At 32.9% G+C, this 22,542-nt stretch overlaps 1 protein-coding gene and 1 long non-coding RNA gene across 4 annotated transcripts; both read right to left on the reverse strand.

Annotated features, from left to right (window-relative positions):
- Positions 1–363: 363 nt before the first annotated feature.
- Positions 364–4,908, reverse strand: LOC118058210 (uncharacterized). 3 transcript variants are annotated; one of them, XR_012170231.1, is made up of 3 exons: positions 4,407–4,908; positions 894–1,711; positions 364–749 (listed from the first exon to the last, which is right to left on the reverse strand). It is a non-coding gene; the product is annotated as an uncharacterized lncRNA (long non-coding RNA). The 3 variants fall into 3 exon arrangements; XR_004689119.2 differs by having other exon boundaries at positions 846–1,711; XR_004689118.2 differs by having other exon boundaries at positions 364–1,711.
- A 6,980-nt stretch (positions 4,909–11,888) lies between these two features.
- LOC118058215 (very-long-chain aldehyde decarbonylase CER3) lies at positions 11,889–18,053 on the reverse strand. Its single transcript, XM_035070915.2, has 11 exons — positions 17,686–18,053; positions 17,332–17,552; positions 16,974–17,209; positions 16,648–16,867; positions 14,868–14,998; positions 14,192–14,451; positions 13,977–14,084; positions 13,382–13,588; positions 13,047–13,157; positions 12,658–12,831; positions 11,889–12,403 (listed from the first exon to the last, which is right to left on the reverse strand). Exons 1-11 carry the CDS (start codon positions 17,734–17,736, stop codon positions 12,218–12,220), a joined length of 1,905 nt encoding a protein of 634 aa, XP_034926806.1. The 5' UTR covers positions 17,737–18,053; the 3' UTR covers positions 11,889–12,217.
- Positions 18,054–22,542: the final 4,489 nt, after the last annotated feature.

Raw genomic sequence — 22,542 nt, forward strand, 5'->3', positions numbered from 1 at the left:
ACTTGTAAATTGCAAGGAAAGGCATGATATTTTCACTTGAACATGTACAGAAGGGAGATTCCACGGTGCAGAACTTGAAAGAACTGGACTTCCATGTCAACACAGCACCTTGTACCCGCCAATTATAAACCATCAAGAACATATGCATAGTAGTTTTCAGCCAACAGTTCGGCTGCTGGAGATGGAGCCATTAAAGCCAAAAGAAAAGGGCCACGAAGAGCAGGAAGAAAGTTGAGATAATTTACTTTCTGAAACTGACAAGTCAAACATTTAATTTTAATCGTACATTGCCTAACACGACAACCTGCAGTTATAATCATGCAATGTTATATAGTTCATTCATGATATAGACAACACAGACTGGGAAAAATACAAACAGTGTTGAGATTTCTATAATTGAAATCGGATAAAAGCAATGTTGTTTTGCACCCTTTGTTCGTTTCTCATCAGGTCAGATGCCAGCACACAATTATGCAATCCTGCCCATACTAGGTATAATCAACTCAGATGACATTTTCAAGTTTCTCATACTGATTCAGGTGGCCCCCGTACAGGGAGGAAGCACTTTATGCAGTCTAATCTTTGTAAGCTGTCACCCACACTGATGATCTTTGCAGTTTCCAGCTTTTTCCAAGTGATTCCCAATAAAAACTTCCGTCCGTCTTCAATGGCATGACAGATATTAACGGCCTGTACTGTTCAGTAGAGCAAATTAGACCTCAGATTCTGAAGGTCAGGACACTTCTCAACTGCAAAAACAAATACAAAAACCTTGATTCCATCACACCAAGAGAGTTTTTTCTACAATAGAAGTGCTCATCTCTGACAACACGAAGAAAAAAAACCAAGTTCAAACATTGTTCGCATTTGATTACAGCACGATGCATGCGTACACGTCGTACTTTATCGATGGTTCAGTCAACAAGGAGCTCCCGCAGCTGTGAATCATGTGTTCCCTTCTCTGTGACTGGATAAACAAGGTCTCATAATCCAAGTAACTTTTTTCAAGGATCTAATAGCACAATGATAAGTAAACAATATCCAAGTAATTTAAAAATTCCATTGACACAGAACACAATAAACAACTTCGCATGGCTAAGCAATCAGAAAAAAGTTTTTTTTCTCAGTAGAGAATAGTAAGGTCTGGCAGTTTGATGTTGTAATAAAACCAATGTTAGATAGCATCTTGCATATTACAATGTTCAATGTGATATATTCTTTTGCCAATAACTTTGAGCAACAATACATGTTTGTATTCCACCAGATAGTTTCGTGAGCATAACCTCTTGACAGTTGAATTTCAGTTTACCCATGTTATTCTAAAAAAAATGCACAATTAACAGCATATAAGCCCTATATAATTGGAGACCTTGAAAAGTAACTCTTAAGATCCAAGTATGCTCCATTTTTGTCAACAACTACAAAGACTGGTCATACTTTAGCGTGAGCAGAGGGAGAAACCCGGATAAATAACAAAAAAGTGCCTGTGGCATAAGAAAGTAACCTGACAGAGAAGAGCAGCAACTTAACTATGTGCTTCACTGATTCCTTGAGCACAAATTTCTGCTGGCCAGAAATGCCTTTTTCAGGAGCTCAGAGAATTGGTCTTGTACTGTTACATTTGATGTCTCAACAGTTGATTGATTATCCTTCCTTGTTAATTTCCTGGTTGACACTTCCACAGCAATCTTTTTAATAAACCTAGAATGTCCTGAAATTAAAACCACCTCAGAAATTACAGTAATAAATTACAAGGCTTGGAAAACATGAGAAGTTTACTAGTATGATCCTTAATTACATGAAGGATTTCTATGCTCCAAAATAAAGGGAGAAAACAAGGAATATAAATAAATGCACAAACAAGTATGAAACCACACAAATACTGATCCATATGTTAAGATAATCAAGCCTAATCCATGGTACAAACCATAACTGAAACTAGAGTTGCTTAGACTTCTATAGCATTACAAATGTAAAAACCAGAAATGAATCATCACAATATGCTAGATTCTCATGATCACAACATGCTATTATGTTTATTGTCCAAAATGAATGTTGACCGACAAAACATGAACATGTGCCCCAGAAAAATTCATCTGACATCATTTATACTAGGCAAGGGAATTATTTGATTACTATCAAAAGTTATTCAACAGATTCGTGCATGATAAAAATTTGATGAATCTAGTAGTCATACTTCAACTTTCTAGGAAATAGCTTATCAAGCTATGGTCTGGTTCGGTTTTCCTACAACTAATATTAGGACTTCATTCTAATAAATGCTCTTTGTAAAGCATCAAGTCTCTTCCAGAGCAGATACACCAGAACAGATATGAAACTGAATTGCTTGAGCAGAGACAAGGGCAGTTCAGAAGGGTGAATAACAAGTTTAGCAACAGTGAAGTCTTGCTGAAGGTGGGGATGCATTTTCCCCAACATATTGAGTGCATGTTCATGCACACAACCAGACTAAGAACTTGTTAGCTACTGTTTGAACTTCCCAACAGAAGTCAACAGCATTGTAGGTTACTATCAGTTAGAAGCAGTCTGAACAATGATTAAGCATTTACGCTACTTGGGGATGTGGATTCAGCCCTTGAGTAGTGCATGACTGAATATGAGTGGAGCTCTGTCCCCATGGAGGCATCTGATAGATTGAGATGAATATAAATTGGGATGAAATCCGACTCAGTTCATATATAACTGCGCTAGATCTCCTCTTAGAGCTTCATACTTACTACTTCACCAAATACAGAGGTAAAGCAGGCAAAATATGATCACTGTTCATGAGCATTGCTCTTTGAATAACATAATGCAAAACCAGGTTGAGGAGCTGCACTAGAAGATATAAAATGAAAGATAACACGCAACAGACAGAACAATGTTCTGTTGTCTGGAAGCTGGAGCAACTTCAATCATACACCAACATACATCTATTCTAAGAAATTAGAAACAAAAAATTGTGATAAGCCTTTGTTTCAAATAATGATGTGATATGAGCAGCATTATGAAGACTGAATATTCTAAAACCACCTTGCATGTCAGTATCAAATATGCATAAGATACATTCCCTATAAATCAAAATGTGTTAAGAAATGGAATAACACTTTGAATACTTGGAGATACTTTGATACATTCCTTGTACATATTGGTACATCATGCATTACGAATTACTTTCCCTATCGAATTACTTAATAACAGTTTTTGAGTTACTTTCCCTATCAAATTACTTAATAATAGGATACGTTTTTCTGTCTATAAAATCCAATACTTATTGATTGATGCTAGAGCTAAAGAGAGCATAACACAAGGTATCAATTAGCATATGCAAAATGGATTATAATCACCCAATTCATTTTTTCTTAAGGAGATTAGAAGCTTGAAGCAAAACTTTGTCAGAATAGTGCTTATGCATTAAACAAAACCATTTCATAATTGTCAGGGGCATCCTTAAGCAATTCTTTGGTGTTGCAAATGATGTATTTGTTTCATCGTGACAGAGCCAGCTGGCCTTCTTTCCTTTGAAAGATGAGATACAAATCAATTTCTTTCCTGGATGAATATCCAAACACTCCCAAGAGAAAATGAATGAAAGAAGTAGATCAAACCTAAATAGACAAAATTGTGACATGAAAAGCCTATTGTGCTCAATTATTCAACTAGAAAAGTACCATCTTCAATCAGCAAGCCAGTAATCAAGGTGCTGTTTTATGAAACTTAAATCTTGGTATGCGAGCTAATCTGTGAGAAACTATGTTTCAGCTACACCAACCAAGTTGCATTAATATTATGTGTCCATCACTACTATAAGAACTCCATCTGTGCTAGCTTAGGTCAGAATATCGGTCTCAACCCAGGATAAAAGAGGAACTAGGTATGGATTATTTTGATACAAACGTTGCCCACCTAGGTGCTACATTGGAAATGACCGTACGGAATGGCACAAAAGGATCCATATAGCTTACACAACTAGTTTGGGATCGAGACTTGTTGCTATCACTAATATCAGACATTTTACATGGCAGTGTTGCACAAGCAATAACCAAACATGAAATCAACGACTCTTTAATTGCACATCAACAAAAATATCAATGATCAGAGGTGGTATGGCTTAATGGAAGCAAAGAACAAAAACAGAGAGAGAGAGAGCATTTTGCATGGCAGTGTTGCACAAGCAATAACCAAACATGAAATCAACGACTCTTTAATTGCACATCAACAAAAATATCAATGATCAGAGGTGGTATGGCTTAATGGAATAAAAAACAGAGAGAGAGAGAGAGAGAGGGAGAGGGAACAGTAGCTTTAGGAGAAATAACCGGTTGATCACACAAAGGAGAATATATTAAAAAGCCATTGGCAGAAGAAAGAAAAAAAAAAAGTACAGGACTGAAACTGATTGTTACCTGTAGTAGAAGAGAGCTGGGATTTGATGCAAGAAAATCAGTATGAGGGGTAGAGATTAGAGGCGCAAACATGCAAGAATCAGATTCCAGATAGCCCACAACTTTCTTGAGGAACCTTTTCTTGATGGGATTGTTCTTCTTTAGCACCCCTAATAACACTCTCTTCTCCATCTCTATTCGCTCCGCTGCTAACACTGAAACAGTAACAAAGTTAAGGAGCATTCATCACTCTTTCAATTACACCAAAGTACTAATCAACTTTTCAAATTCTCTTATACTTCAATCCCACCAAATTCTTAAAGAGAATTCACGATGGGCATTCCCACCCCAATGATAGCAAATTGTACGAGGAGAAATCACAGCATTTACCAAAGGAAACAAACAAAAGTAAGGAAAAAAAATCCTGCAGCAAAACATCTAGAAAACACAAAAATAAATGCATAATTGCGCAAATTAAGAGAACAAAGAGAAAGATCGACATCGAAAGACCAAAAGAGATCAAATACACCACAAACAGAAACAACGTTTAGGATGGTCACAAAGCTGTTTGCGGTTCAGAGCTGAACGTGTTTGAGCGACGTGTCATATGAAGCTTTCTCGGGCAAATCTAATGACTGTCAGTGTCCGAACGACATTGTTCCATATAAAAAAACAATTAAAACGGAAGGCAAATTCCCATGGCCCCACTTATATTTTCATATTCACTGCCACCGTAAAATCATCATTTTGCACTTCTTAAAAATTGTTTTTTACCGTTTAATGGGCATTCTTTATCTTTTTCATCCACAAATTAGTATTTGTTTAAAAGATATTACTGTTTTTTTCCATATTTTAATGAATAGTAAAGTGACAAAAAAGCTCCCCAATCCAAAAGACTAACACCGTCGGGTAGGGTATTTTTACTTTTTTTCTTTTCTTTATACAGTAAAATTAAACATATATCCTTGAACTAAATAATTTAACACATGGAATCAGGGCTAATTGGTCGGGTATCGAACCTTCAAAATACAATTTTAAATTTACTATTATAGAAAAAATAAATTTATAGTATAATTATGAAAACCAAGTCGAACCAAAAGAAAAATTTATTTAATCTTCCTACACTATACTAAAATAAAAAAGAATGAGGAATTTGAATAAAAGATTAAAGAAATAAAATTATGAAAATAAAAATAATAAATTAATATGTTGTTAACTCAACTCAAGAGTTTATACATCCATTCATATAAATATGTTGATCATCGAAGTAAAATAAATATCCTTTCACGTCAAGCAAATAAATTTGATCTCTTAAAGCTGGGGAAAATCAATGAGATTACGAGTAAACTAATTAGATAAAACTTTCTAATCAATTTCTTACTATCAAGTAAATTTAATATTGAAAGCAATTCTTATTCACTCGACAGTAGCTTTAGGAATAAAGTTTGTTAAATTATTCTAAGTAAACGTTCAAAAGCTTGATATTTAACTTATTTTATTCTTTCCTAATAAATCAAAATAAGAGTTATAGTAATCAAATCAATTCTTTTGCTTCTTACTCTGGTCCCTAACAACAATTACAGATTAAAAGAAACTAGAAAGCATACATGCCATTTCAAAAAATTTCAATAAGCTTGAATAAAAATCAATAGCATAATTATGAATCCAAGAGCAATAAGGCTACTAATTCAGCTTCCAAAACTAACAAGGCTACTGATTCAAGTCACTGACATATCATTGAAGATTCTTTAACCCTGCCATTGAAAACAAAATTTGTTGGCAAGTTGTATACGCTAATTCGATTCTCGAGCTGATGTCAACATTGAATGGAAATGAGGCACGAGATCTCATTTCGAAGCTGAAACTACAAGTAACTCTACCATAAAAGTCAAGTGGGGTGCGTGGACTTTTCTTGGCACTCAAGGTGAATACTTTGACAATTCACACATGAAGACTTCTCTATATCAATCACAAAGTAAGGCTTTGAGTTTAGGCATCATTTCAGTTATGATGACCGAGATTACATCTTTAAAGGATTAAGTGGATAACCTAACTAACTCGTTGAGGGGCTTTTGACTTTACTCAAGGAAAAAGGCCACAATATAGCAAAGATGATACATAAACTTGCGAGCTCTAAGGAGGCCAGACCTCAGCTATCAAGGTTGTGCAAGTAAATCAACTAGATGTCACATGATTAGTACTTAAAAGTGTAATTTTATCAAGGTTTTATATCATTATTTTGCACTTGAAGTATCAATAACTCCTTAACTAAAGCATGTTTTATAATAACATATCTAATAATATAAGATACCTTTAATTTATGGTAAATATTCATCTTAAATGCAGGCCTATCACATAAATGAAAGGATTGATTGATGAGTTTAAGTACTGAAATTGAAAGGATAAAGAGAGGGCCAAACTTAGAAAAGAGATGTTGGTTCGGTCCAAACTAGAACACTATTTGGTAATTGGGTTATATCTAGAGCTGTAGATCTCAGATTTAGATCTTCTTTATATGGATGGAAAGCTAAGACATAGACCTAAAACTTTCATATGGAGTCCAGGATTTAAAAAGGCCATTTTCAAGTCCAAATTATAGCAACAGCGAAGAAGCTCGAATCTGTCCTGCAACTTAGACACTGTTCAGTGTTCAGCCCATATCTCAAGTTCTAGAAGTTCAAATGACCTTAATTTTATTTTTTTTTCTGAAAAGCTGAGACAATTTCCTAGAACTTTTTATGGTAAAGTTGGTTCAAATTTGGACGTTATCAATGATATTTTGTTTAGACAAGAAGATAAGGATTGCCACCAAGTCAAGATATGGCCACCCACTTAACAATTATAAATGAAATCAATAGTTTCAAATTTTGGCATATGAAAGGAGGCATTTGCCATGTATTTAGGCATCTTAGTTGTTCAGATCAAGATCATGCTCTTTATTTATTTCCTTATATTTTTGTAATGTTTAAGTTTTATTTCATGTTATATTTTTCTTAATCTCTTGTTTATGCTTTTCATTTCCTTTACTATACTTATGTTCTTATGTTGTTTATTTATGTTTCTCTTCTTCATTATGTTTAGTGACATGACTAAAAGATTGATGTCTTCTCCTAAGTGTAAGAGTTTTGAAGTAATAAATAACCCGGTAAGACCGGGGTCAAACCACAGGAATATTAATTGTATAAATTATAGACAACAATAATACAAAAACAATAATAATAAGAATAATATTAATAGTAGTAGTAGTAGTAGTAATGAAGAAGAAGAAGAAGTTAATGAGAACTTTGAGATGAAAGATTAATGTAATGATTAAACAATGATAAAAACAAATGTCAAGGTTAGATGCTCCACTAATGGTATGTCAAACAAGTATAGTATAAACTCTTATTATTCAACTGGAAACCACACACAAAGGAGGTTCCAATCAGATGATTTGTCATTAATAACTCATTATAAATTGTTAACATGATCATATTAATTATCTTATTTAAGTAACATCAAACTTTTAAATATTGTCAAGAATTCATGATGCTAACTTATGTTAACAACAAATCAAGTTTCTTTCATAGCACAAGTGTAGGTGATACCATACGGTTGGTGGTTGGTGGGCTACGAGAGTGCCAAGCATTTGTTGTACCAATTGTTATACAACACAAATCTAGATTAACCATTTAACAAACAAGGTATTAAGAATTAGCAAGATAAAAAGATAAGACATGTTAATATTAAATATTAAGGTCCATGTTGAGTTTACACTATACTTATTCTTACACCACTAGTGTAACATTTTCACCTTCACATAATAAACTTAGCTAAACATAAAGAAGAAGAGAAACATAAATAAATAAAATAAAAACATAAATAAGATACAAGTTACCTAAGTAAAGGAATGGAAATGAAAAGCATAAATAATATATTAATGAAAGCAAAACTTAAGAATTACAAAAAAAATATAAAGAGAGAGAGTAAGAGCAAGTTCTTGATTTGAACAACCAAGCTCCTAAATGCATGGCAAATGCCCCCTTTTATAGGCCAAAATTTAGAACTATTGATTTGATGGCTAATTGTTGAGTGGGTGGCCAACTATTGACTTGGTGAAAATCCTTATATTCTTGTTTGAATAAAATGTCATTGCTGGTTCCGACCATTGGATCACGCTCAAATTTTCTGAGGAGTTTTCGTAGGATGAGCATGATCTTGATCTGAACAACCAAGATGCCTAATTACATGGCAAATGCCTTCTTTTATAGGCCAAAATTTGAAACTGTTGATTTGATGACTAATTGTTGAGTGGGTGACCAACTCTTGACTTTGTGAAAATCCTTATATTCTTGTCTGAACAAAATGTCATTGCTAACATCAGAATTGGAACCAACTGTACTCATGAAAGTTCTAGGAAATTGTCTTATCTTTTCAAGAAAAATAATTGAGGTTATTTGGAATTTTAGAACTTGAGATATGAGATGAACACTGAACAGAGTCTGGGTTGCATGACATATTCGGACTTCTCCGTTGTTGCTATAATTTGAACTTAAAAATAGCCTTTTTAAATCTTGGACTCCCATAAAATTTATAGGCCCATGTCTTACCTTTCCATCCATATAAAGCATACTTAAATCCGAGATCTATGGCTCCAGATATGATCCAATTATTGAATAGTGTTCCAGTTTGGATTGCACTAACATCTCTTTTCTAAGTTTGACCATTTCTTTGTCCTTTCAATTTCAGTACTTGAAATCATCAATCAATCCTTTCATTTATGTGATAGGCCTGCATTTAAGATGAACATTTACCATAAATTAAAGGTATTTTATATTATTAGATAGTTATTATAAATCATGCTTTAGTTAAAGAGTTATTGATATTTGAAGTGCAAAATGATGATATAAAAATTTGATAAAAATAAACTTTTAAGTACTAATTAGCAACCATTCTATAATGGTTCATCAGATCTTTCAACAAATAAAAAAACCTAATTGCATTTGCATTAGGTTTTTCTTCTACGATTGGACATTGACTGACATTACCTTGATTCATTCTTATTGTATCCATAACCATATTCCTGTAAGGATTAGTGTTGTCATTTGCCGCTTCATGCATGTTGCTAGCACTAGAGGTTGACCCAACCACCCTTTCTCTCATTCTCTTTTTACTAACAAATACTTCTCCATGTGCATACCAACACTAGTAATTCTCCATAAACCCTTTGTGTAGAGATGCATCATTACAATATCTGGATTCAGATACTTTTTATTTTGACACTTCCTACATGGATACCTAATACCGCCTCCAGTAAAATTTCTGGGAATAGATATTACGAAGTTAATAAAACCCTGAACCTCGTTACAATAATCCATTCTCCGCAATTCTTGGGGTGAATCTCGATACATTTATGAACGATCATCCATGACTTATATCGAACCTCTATAAAATTATGATGACAACATGTATTAATTAACTATGTTAAGTAAATAAACTTGCAAAAATATTGGTTTACCTCAAGATAATCCAACAAACCAATTACTATTTCTCATAAATATTAAATATTCATTATCAATTATCAACGTTCATACAAATTAATACATATAAATTTACGAAAATTACAACTCCACAATACCATTGATAAAACTTAAAACGGACCCCTTAAACAAGCTATTAATTATTTCAAAACAACACATGTAATTTAGTAATTCAATAAAGTTTCAACAATTTACAAACAAATACAATCTTACAAAATCTAAAACAAACCATAACAAGTATAAAATTATACATTCATATACTATAAGTTAGTTTGAGAAATAACAATAAAACATGTACATGTACTAACAAAATACTTATACTAAAAAAAAACAATAAAATTGACATTTAAATGTTAAAATTTTAAAAAAATAGAATTACTTACAAAAATTGATAAAATCCGTCGATAAATCAGAACATGGATGTTGTGACCACAAAACTTCAAGAAATATAACTTGTTGTGCTGAGAAGAGGAAGATTTGTTTTTTGGGGTGGTTGTTTGCAGTTGGGGAGAGTTGGGATGGAGAAGAAGAAGGAGAAATAGGAGAGGAGAGGGTTAGTAGAGTGGGCATATATTAACTTTTTCCGACAGTTTTACCGAAGGAAGTATTCCGTCGATGAGTTCGTCAGCAAAAAGGACACGTCACCATACGGATCTGCCGTTTTGAATCCTTCAGTAATTCCGTTAGCATTTTAAACAGTGAATCGGTCACGTCACCATACGGAGAGCTGCCGTTTTGAATCCCTCAATGATTCCATTGAAAAAATCACCCGCAAAAACCTCCATGTTAGTAAACCGCCTTTTGTTTTTTTATGCTAAACATTCCATCCATAATTCAGTCGGTATATACCAACGGAATGACGAACGAAAGAAATTTTTTCGGTAATGTCGACCTCAAATTACCGATAAAAGTATTCCGTCTGTAAATCTATTGGTATTAAGCGAATTTCTGATATTGAGTTGAGTTAAAAGCACAAAATATATTTGCACCATCGCCATCTTCAAATAGAGTATTTTCTACAGTAGCACCATGAATAACGCATAGCAAAGCAGCGCTCAATACACCAACAACTAATTTATTTCCCTTTAATTTTTTTCATTTTAAGATATTTCTAATTTTATTGATCACCAGTTCGAGTCTCACAAATTTTATAACTATTGGAGGACATGGTCGTTAATTTTAAGGCTCGTAGGATTAGTCATTGTACGCACAATTTAGTCCGAACACCCACATTAATAAAAAAAAAATATGTACATGGATTGACATGAAAGTATGCAAAGAGACAGGATAATGTGTTTTTTTTTCTTTTTTTTAGAAAAAGATATGACGAGGCTAAATATTATTTATGTGGACCACACTTCATTACATATTGGATAAATTATTTTAGTAAAAAATAAAAAATAAATATGCTAGTTTTTCTATTTTTTTTTTAATTAATTATTAATAAATATAAAAAACAAAGCACTAACATGTTTATTTAACTTGTCTAGCTGCAAGTTGAATATTGTTTTTTCAAAGCAAAATAATTTTATTTTCTTGTCTTTTTAGATTTTTTTTATTTTTCTCTTATTGACTTTTTTTTCATATTATAAAGAAGAAATAAATTGACGGGACCTTTTTTTTTATTATTATTGTACAAAAGTTAGGTGATAATAATTTTTTTTTTTCAATTTCAGATTAGGTTGAATTTCATTATTAAAGCATGTTTGTTTTTGCATTTCAAAAATACTTTTAAAAAATTTTGAATTTTTTTTTATTTTTTTTCTTTACTTCCAAATAATAATTTTTTATGCTTTTATATTATTTTGATGTGATGACAAACCCAAAAAGCCAAACCCTAGGCTATTAAATCTGTCATCGCAACCAAATCCAAAACATTTAAAATCACACTTTATAATTTTTTTTATATTTAAAATAAAATTTATTATTAACCCGCTATGAAACACGTACAATAAGCTAGAATATATAAAACCTCCACTAGAAGAAGAATAAGATAATGGTAGAGCTCTAGTATAATTCTGAAGGATGTAGCTCAACTGGTCAGATCTTAGGTTTGTTTCCTAGAAATCATCAGTTCGAGTTACACAAACTTTATGGCCACTAAATGTTTATGTTGTCGTTAATTTCAGGGTCCTTGAAATTAATTGAAGTAGATATCTTGTCTGACACATATATGTCACACAATATATATCGCATCTGAATTGCGACTTGAAACCACTTTCGTTTGTTACAATTAAATTTTAATATGAAGAAAAGAAAGGAATATTTCTTGTTGCAACCAAATCCTTCGATTCTTAGTAAGAAGGCAGTCATTCACATTGAATTTTGTCTGGTGACAACATTGGAGACTGGTTTCAAGCCATGCTTCAATGCAGCATTCCAAACCAGATCGATTCTGTCAACATCAATTGCCCCAACTTCATGGTGGGCCCAGCCTTCTAGCAGGTGAACCACACCGCCTGCATGGCATGCGTGGACTACTCCTCTGTCCATGCTGTACTGTTAAAACACCCACCAAAACATATTAATCATACAGAAACACCTAACTCACTCTGTGCAAGTTAGCTCATCGTCACATGTTTTTCTTTCTGAGTTTTTTCAATCCATTGACAATCAACATGGAATCCTTTGTTAACCCAAAATTTAATTTTTATGAGTCTTTTTTTTCTTTTCTTTTTTAATTCCTTTAGATATATAGTTATCAATAATTAAAAGTATTTTTTATTTAAAAATATATCAAAATAATTCCTTACCTCGCAATTTCCAAGCCCTTGAACATCAACAGGTAGTCTCATGGCTGCAAGATCACCGTAAGTGCAGTCCCTTCTGAAGGACAAAATGGGTGGCACCACAAATTGATGGAAATGTGTCCCTGTCGGGGCCCAACTTTGCTCCCCTGGTGTGATCCACTTGCCCACGATCCAGGTCTACCATTGGTTCCAATACGACCCCGTCACATTAAAAATTCACAAATAATATTTTGAACAAATAGAACAACCCAATTCAATATATAGTATTCCTATTAGTTACTTGAGATATTTTTATTTTTTATAAAAAAACAGTATATAATTTTTTTTAACATGCTAGTTTTAAAAAATCTAAATCCAAATAATTTTTTTTATACTGTTTTTGGGCACAGTACCTTGCAACCACGAGCTGCTTGGTACTTGGTGACTTGGACCAGATAGCTTTGATATTCAAGTGGGGCCTCCTTCTGAACTTTTTGAAATCTCTCTTTCGACGAAGTCAGCATCTGCAGTATTAATTTTCACCAATAAAATCAAAGATGGATGCATACCTTAATATAGCCCAAGAAATAAAGATGAATTATCTGCACATGTATTTCATCAGAAGACCGAGGAGACATTATATTATATAGTTCTTGAGTTTAAGCGTTTATTTATGGAGTTTTGTTAAGCAGAATGAAAAGCCAAGCACGATACTCTGTCTGGTAAAGATTGATGTAGCAACACTTACCAGGACTCTCACTCTCCTTTGGCAGAGGTAGAGGGCAATTGCCCTTCCAAGTTTGGAAGTTGCTCCTGTTAAGAACACTTCTTTCACGTCCTCACGGATTTCATTGAGAATTACTGCAGCAGTTAAGGTATTTCCATGAACAACTCGAACCTTAAGGTTTGGATGCTTGTTCACAAACAGCGTACCGCCACCATTCAGAGCTTCATTCTGCATAATATTTTTGGGGAAAATGTTATTTTTAACTTGAATAAATATATAGTTCAATTTTGGCATTGAATCATCATCTATAGTGAACACCCATCTGAACTCTTAGGAGAGGATCATTACGCACAGTATGTTTCCAAAATAAATAAATAAATCTTCAAGTCTAATGGAGACCATTAGACACTGCATTAACGGGACTGCAAAAAGTTCAAAAAGTGATAGGTCCCATTCCAGTATGTATTTTTTTATTGCAGAACATGGTTGATGTCTAGTATTATTTCCTTCAACCACCACAGTCAGAAAGCACCAAAACTAAGACTTTTGTGTTTTTTTTATCAAAACAAGTGCAAGGTGTCACGGACATAATTTATAGCACAAGTACAGTACCAACCTTGTTCAATGCAGCGAGGCTAATGACCTTGACCCCGAGCCTGTTAACCCTAAGAATGGCCTCTTCTATGTGCTTATTGATACCCTCTTTAGCAAATGGCAAGAAATACTGCAAAAACAAAACTATTAGTTAATGCATAATAAATTTCCCAGCAAGCTTCAACAACATGTGTTATAGCAAGAAAATGCAAGGCCAAAAACTTGAAGAAAATTAACCTGAAAGCCGAATCTTGGAACACTCCATGTTTCATTCAACCTGCCTCTGAGATTATAGAAAGAGATTAAGAAGGTCTTAGACCATGCCCACATCATAAGCATAACAATAAACGCCGGAGGCCAGTAAGCCAGCAAAAAAAGCCTTGTCGTATAAGGCATTGAAGCAAAAGATCGTATAACAAATGGGGCATGTATTGAAGATGTTATATCCACCACATGAGCTAAGAAAACGAAATCAGGTATATTCCTCCTGTATTTTCCTGCATGACCGCAAATCATTAGTCAAAATGTCTAGATTTGTTTGTGCTTCAACTCTGAGAAAAACAAAAATGAAAAACAAATGTAAGAATTAAGAAAAAAGAAGAAGATGATTTGCTGTGTATATTAAAACAGTCCCGAAATTATATATGATCAGATTGGCAAAAGGAGGCAAATCAGTTGTTAAATCCTACAATTTCCATAACCAAGTGCCTTCCACAAAATCGTTGTCACCGTGCCCTGTGCCTGTGCCCCACCGTCTACAGCACTTTGAGGTGTATTTTTTGACGAGAGGAGTCCATCAAATTTATGGAGGCGTGTGGTTAACATTGCTCATGGCAACAGTTACTGAAGCAGTGTATATTTTTTAGGCACAATTTGATACCCAATCATGGCATTACTATTGTTTTGGGGTTACCTGCTGCATTCGTGCTTGTTTTCTTGTGTAGTTCCCACGAGTTACTATTAAGTGTCTTCCATATTGCATCAAAGAATGGCATAAACAGGCAGAAGTTGGTGCCCATGTCTGTGTGGTGGAGGCTGTGGTATCTGTATCACCACCAAACAAGTTATCACTCATCAATATAAGAATATTTTCAGGAAAAAAAAAAATTTGTTCAAATAATAACACCTATATTTCGGGATTTTGTCTAAAAAATGAAGATATTTGGGTTGGATGGAGTAATTGGATATTGCACTTATTTTCTCACCCTACCGTACTCTTTCGACATGCCACTGATTGGCACACATGGAATGACATGAACTCATAGTTTTGAAACCTGAAGTGGCTCGACGGGTCAATCCGGGATTTGGCCGATCCGGGACTGGAACTAAGCCAGGTTAAAGAAAAAATAGGAAAAGAAAAAACCTAGTATGACCTGGTAATCCTGTTAACCGGCATGCAGGACTCGATTAAAATCCGGTGACCCAGTTAAAACCCAGAACACGGGCCTTGGACAGGGTCCGCTACCGGGCCGAGTCTAAAAACTATACATGAATTTATACAAAGAGACAGGGCAATGTGTTTTTTTTTTTGTTAGAAACAAGATATGACATGGATAAATATTATTTATGTGAACATACATGTTGGATAAAATTTTTTAGTAAGAAATAAAAAATAAATATGTAAGTTTTTTACATTTATTTTTTTTTTTAAAATATTAATTATAAATAAAAAAAGCCTATGACAACTATTTGTGTTAATAAATACAAAAAATAAAGTGTGCCATGCGGTTTAATATTTTACTTAATTTATATTTTGATTTGTCATTAGGTGTTAAAGAAAAATGGTTGATCTATAATATATATTGACATTATTTAACTTGAATTGACCCAATCAAAGTCAGATAATATGAATATTATAGATGATAGTAGATAAAAAACCTAAGAAATGGATATTATAGGACTGTTGGCGAGTTGGGGTTTTTAAAACCTAATCAACCTAACCCAACTAATACGCCATTTACTTTTTTTTTTTATCTTTATATTTTGATAGTTTATTAATTAAGTTTGTTTTTTTTTGTTTTATTTAGAAATATTTCGACTTCATGATTATTGTTAGTAGGCCTATTAGATTTCTTTAAAGTAATAAAAAATGATTTGTCTCTTTGATAGATGGAATGAGGAAGGTAATTTGAATTTAATGGTAATATAAAGTATGAAAATTAGATCTATATTAGGGGTGTTATGATACCTACAATGCATGTTGTAAGTTTGTCTTTAAATACATATTTATGAAAATTAGTAATGTAAGCTCAACCCGATATATCCAACCCAATCGGATTCAAATAAAAAATTAAATTGATCAAATTTATAATTTATAAAATATCAAAAATTAAATTTGATATAATTATAAACTCAAACTCGACTCAACTATATCCATAGTTACCTCTATTATTTTTACTAGAAAACTATATACATTAATTGATAATTTAAGAGAAGTCATAGTTAAGCACAGTTAATTCAAAAACAAATTCTATCAAGTCAGTTAATTTGTTTGAAAAATGCAAGCACTAAGTAATAGATCGAAGCCTAGGTAAACACGATATTACGGTATTTAATCTAACATGCCAGAGAGAGAGAGAGAGAGAGAGAGAGAATAAAACAAAACAAAAACCATATGTTATGGCATCTCCGCGAAAGTGTGGGAGCAAATATTAGTACTACTTTTTAAATGAATAGCAAATATTAGTACTTACGTTGGAGTGTAGAGAAGATATCTAAGAGAGGGAAGAGTGTCGAACAATTGATGAGGAACAACCTCCACATTGCAATGCCCTAAGCATCTAAGAAAATCGAACACCAAGAGATACCCATAAATCACGATTCTTGATCCATTTCCCAGCATACAAGACCCAATTATTGGAAGTCCAATGACTGTGGTTAGAGCAAGATGCTCCAAAAATGTTGCAGTTGCACCTGCATTACAAAAGATTAAACATCTTATCAAGTAAAAATAAGAAAAAAATGAAGTTGGAGGAGGAGAAATTCTGTCCACATATGTGAATATTTGCTTTGTTTTTACCTGTAAAAGGGTGTAGTACTGGAGAAGAGTGGTGGATTGAATGGTACTGGTTAAAGAGATAGCTTTTATGAAAGCATCTATGCACCCAATAGTATAGGGGCTCTGAAATCCCCACATGGAGTGACAAAATGATAATAAAACCTTTTGCGTTCCATAGAGGAACATTTTCAATAAATGGTGGGTCGATGTAACATGCCATGGACGCAATGAGAGCTTGAAGAAGTATGAAGTTATCCCTGCAAAAATAACCAACAAAAAGAGAAGCAGCTATCATTATGAATATGCCAAATCTAAAGATGAATTTAAAAAGAACCCTCCTGGGTGAAACGCAGACAAGAAGAGAAGCTTAATTATATACCAATCCCACTCTCTGTCTATCTGCTTGAAATCATAGCCGTGTTGATTAATCCGGCGATTACATGTCAGGAAAAGCATGTTAACGTAACTACTCCACAGTTGATGAAGAGATGATCTAGCAACACATATAATCAATATGTGGAGGCACCAATCATCCTTGAAGGAACCCTCCAGAATCCTCGTATACAGCACTTTTGCAAGAAGAGGTCCATATAGCAGATACTTCATACAAAAGACACATGAGGGAGAAAAGAAGCATATCAACAAACTAAAAAAAACACATACATTTGTAATACCTAATAAAATTCTTGAGCAGAAGAAATGGTTGATCAAGAACATGTGAAAGTTCCTATACCTTATAAATGCCCAAGTTCTCCCAAGGCCAGGCTGAAAAAGCAGCTACCATTTTCCCCGTAAAGCAATTGATCTTCAACGGTTTTCGTCTATTTCTTCTTTAGTTTCTAAAGTAGTATATATATCTCTATTTTGCTGCTGTAAGCAGCTTTATCTTGTCGGAAAAGAAAAGGGTGTAAGTCCCAATAATTATAGGCCCAGGTAGCAAGCTAGCTACACCACAAATGAAGAAAAAACACAAGTCCCAGATGAAGCACCCCTTCCCTTAAAGAAGAGTTTAGGGGAGAGGGGGGGAGATTGAAGAAGGGAGTATCAAGTTTCTTGTCTTTCTCTCTTTGAATATCTCTTCAAGACTCAACTAATGTAGTATATCTGTCACTTGTAACTGCGAAATCTGTATGCATTCACGTGCTTATATAGCCTGGATGAAAGGCCAAAGATACAGTTGAAGTTCTTAATCAATCTTCATTACTAGCTACTTACACATTCATATTTCTGTCACAACCAGGCGGCCGCCAATCCTGACCGTAAGATGAGAATTTCAAGTTGTTCTCGTTTCCCTGCTTCCTTGTAATTTGGCACACAGCTGGAGGGATGGCCTGATCGTACTGGATATTAATGACTCATGTGGTTGGGGAGTGGGGTAATTCAGCTCACGGTTTAAGCCAAATTCGTAATTATATCAAGATATTGTTGTTGGTTATGACGTTACATTAATATTTGTGGAGTCTTGGGAACAGGTAATAAGCTCTGAAATACGACACCTCTTGTTAAAGTACGAAGAGATATAGCTTAATTAATTAGATTTTAAATTTATTTTTTAAAATTATTAATTTAAGTTTTAAAAAATTTTAAATGTTAGATTTATATAATTGTTACTTTTAAGACTTATAAAATTAATTAAAATGTGTATAAGCTAGTCCAAACACCCATATTAATAATAATAAAAAAACTAAAAGCAGTATGTACCCAAATTAATTAACATGGTTTGTTGAATTGAAGAACTCTTAAAAACTAAATACAATAAAAATTGATATAATAATACTAAAATTTTAAATTTTATTCAATTAATAAAAATCAATCAACATAGGTTGAATGATAATTAAACTTATAATTTATTTCAATTTATTTTCTATGGAGTTATCCTTGCAGATGACTTGGATTGCGGGTTTTGACATGTTAACCCGGGTTGACTCGAGTTGTTAGTGTTTTGGTCTTTTTTTTTAATTTCATCATTAAACACTGGATTTGTCACACCTGGACATCACGGCGACCAATTAAAAAATTATCACTTGATTGGAAAATGAACAAATATCTGGCATCTTGTTCTTTTAAGGGAAAATGTCTTGTTTAAGGAGTTGTCACCTAATATTATGGTCACTAGAAACCCTAACTGGTCAACAGAGATTATATGGTACGAGACTGGTTACGCAAAAGGAAAAATGCTATCACCCCTTAAATGTCCTACCTAAGACAGACTGCATTGCTGGTTTTGTCTAAAATTGCTAAAAATTTGTTCTTCTTTTTCCCTTTTTTTATTCTTCTTTTCATGTTCCTGAATCTAGTCTCCGTGAACAATTCCTACGAATATTTTCCAACTCTGGCGTTGGTAAATATCACACAAATCCAAAAAATACAATACTCTTGACTCTAGCGTCAGTGAATATTTTTGCAAAAAATGAATTTGAAGAAATTTTCTATGTCATTTTTTTTTTGTTTATCCTTTATTATTATTTGCCCTTTTTAGATGGAAGTAAAAAAAAAAACATTGCATGACATATTTGCATTTAACAGTAATAGTCCACAGATTGAGCACATCTACAAAAAAAAAAACAAACACAAAGTAAAAAAATAAAACAAAGTGCGAGGGGCTCACAAATAAATCAACGAAGGCCCTAAATATTTTTGGAATTTTCTGTTATCGAAAAGGGATTCGTTTAGTCAAATATCAAATTAGAATGGGCATAAAAATTATAGCCAAGACATAAGGGTATGTTTTGCCAAGCACACCCTTAGTAAACACAATTTGGGTTGGTTAGGCCTAAAGCCTAGACCCACCCCACTCTTTTTTTTCTTTTTTTGGGCTAGATCTAGCCTAGCTATACATGAAAGGTTCACACATGCATGCAACAATAACCAGTTAATTGTTTTAGCAAGGAAGGAAGGAAACTTACCTAGGCGTACGGCTGCTGAAGGCGAAGTCGAGTGAGACTGGGCTAAAAAAAAGGGTTGAGAGGGGCGGCAGCTAGTATAGGGTTTGCCGCCCCCTTCTTTTTTATGTTTCTCTCTTTTAGGGTTTCTGGTAATGACCTCCTCTAGGGTCTCTTCTTTTAGGGTTTTTCCCCCCCTCCTGTTTTCTGCATAGACTGGGATCAGTATTTATAGTGCAAGAGTCCTATCGCTTGCGAGAAGTAAAGTCTCAATCAAACTCATTCTCTTTTTTGAAGTTCAAATTAGAATCGAATTCGAAAGCAGATAACTATGATTATCTTGAAGGTAAGGATTGTCTTGAAGGTAAGGATTATTTCGTAGGTAAGGATTATCTCGAAAGGAAGGATTATCTCAAAGATAAGGATAGAATGGTAAAAACATATTATAGTCCTTAATTTTCATGCAAGTTGACAAATCATACTTTTCATCGAAATAAGTCTCTGATCTTTTAATTTTACATTTTAAACCCTGTAAAAATTAAATTAAAAGCCAATGGCCAAAATTGGGTTACAACATGATTGATTGAGAATTATGTTTTTTATAATTTTTTTAATTTACTCTCTATAGAGTTTTCTCGGTCACATGATCCGGGTTGCGGATTTGGTAGGTCAACCCAGGTTGACCTATGTCAATCTAATATATTTTTGCATCAATATTTATATAAAAAAACATATTGTTTTGAAATCTTTTTAGTCAAACATTATTTTTAATGGTTGTTCAGTTGTCTTTGGACCCATGAAGCTGATCGGGTCCCATCAAATCAACCTCCAAACATTTTAGTTTATTTTTTTTTACAAGAGAACATGTTAGCAACACCTATATATTTTTTATGTTAAAAAAAAAAATCTAACCCGCTAAACCCTCAGCCCAAAAAATGGTAAATCAGTAGTAAATAGGGTAATCTTCAAAAACAAAAAAAAATAAAATGGTAGATTAAAAGGGAGAATCGTCATAATGTGGGATAAAAATCCCAAGTAAATCAACTTAAACTTCAGATGAAATAAAATAATAAAATTAGTACGCGAAGTGGTAACTAATGATTTAGTAAACTTAATAATCATTTTAAATTGAGAAATTCTTATAAATTGAGATGAAAATGGTTAGAAAATAATAATAATAATGGAGTGGAATTTTAAATAAGTAATGTATGGTTTTACACATAAGTAACAATGACCCACCAGTATAACCACGTGTAAATTTATGCTATTTCAACTAAAAATGGTGAAAACTCTGGGTAATAATATTATTATGATTATAAATGGGAGTCTTTAGTGAGTTATTTTGAAAATCATGATAAATTAATTAATAAAACAATAAGCAAATTATCTATTATCTAGTTTTATGATATCAATCATAACTTTTAATATGACCGTTAGATCGGACTGAAATTTTACAAGGAGTCTCCTGATAATTTTTTTTTAACTTGGTTTAAGGTAGTGCGCTTTCTTAGCCCTATATTTTTTCCTTTCCAAGTATTTTTTGAGCCATAATCACTCAAATAATGCGCTTTCTAGCTATAATTTTTTTCTTCAAAGTTTGCACCTTTAGGCCCTCACTTCCATTTCTTGAAGTCTGATTTCTTTTTTTCTTTACAAGTTTACCATCTAAAGTCATTTTCTTTTTATTAAGTATTGTAAATAGAAGGACAAATGTCATAACCTATTTTTTTATTATTCCCCAAAATCTATCCATTTTTCCTTCCTCGTAAAAAAAAAAAATAATAAATAATTGCAAGAAGATTGATGATTTGGAAAAAGTAGGCTGAAGAGGATTTCAAATGTATAAAAAAAATCAAGCTGGAGTTTTGGAAGGAATTATGAGCTTAATCATACACCATTTACCTAAAACTAGAGAGATAATGCAGATTCAAGGATAAATTAAATTATTTTTGAATGAATCTGTATAAAAATTTAGTCCAGAGATATAATTATATTTTTAATAGACCAATTTGATTTAATAATGGGCCAAACTAAAAGTTTAATTATATTAAGAATTAATTTGGATCAAATTAAAGGATTTAACTAAGTGCAATGAATTAATTATACTTTAAATTGGTTAAATTAATTTTATTAGGAACTTAATTGGTGAAAATGTAAATTAGGAGCCTAATTTGGGCTTAATTGAGAAGTTTAAAATTTTAGAGGATAAAAATAAATTTTTACAAAGTCAATTGATTCAAATCATTGGTAAAATCACAAGAAAATTAAAGTTTTTTGGTTAATTAAGAGCTAAATTGAAGAAATTCACAGCCAATAATTTTTTTGAAAGAAAGGCCGAATTTTGGGGATTTAAATTAGCTGAAATTAGTGGTAAAATTGAAGATAATTGAAATTTTAATGATTAATTAGGAGCTAAATTAAAAACAATTCAAAACCAAGAATTACGATGAAAAAAAGTGCTGAAATTCGGGGTTGATGTTGAAGTTTGGTAAGGGAAAAAATTAAAAAAAAAAAAGGCTTTGATTAGACTTCCATATATTTTTATACAAATTAAAACAGTATTCATTAGTTTTTTGACACGGATTATGTGCCTTGATGACTCAGATTAGACTAAACCGCACGAGATCCTTTAATTATTGATCAAAATATCTTTAGTTTGTGAATTAAAATTTCATGTCACCAGTTCCTGTACTAATTTTTTTAGAGCT

This window comes from Populus alba, chromosome 6 (assembly GCF_005239225.2).
Source record: "Populus alba chromosome 6, ASM523922v2, whole genome shotgun sequence".
In the NCBI taxonomy this organism is placed as follows: domain Eukaryota; kingdom Viridiplantae; phylum Streptophyta; class Magnoliopsida; order Malpighiales; family Salicaceae; genus Populus; species Populus alba.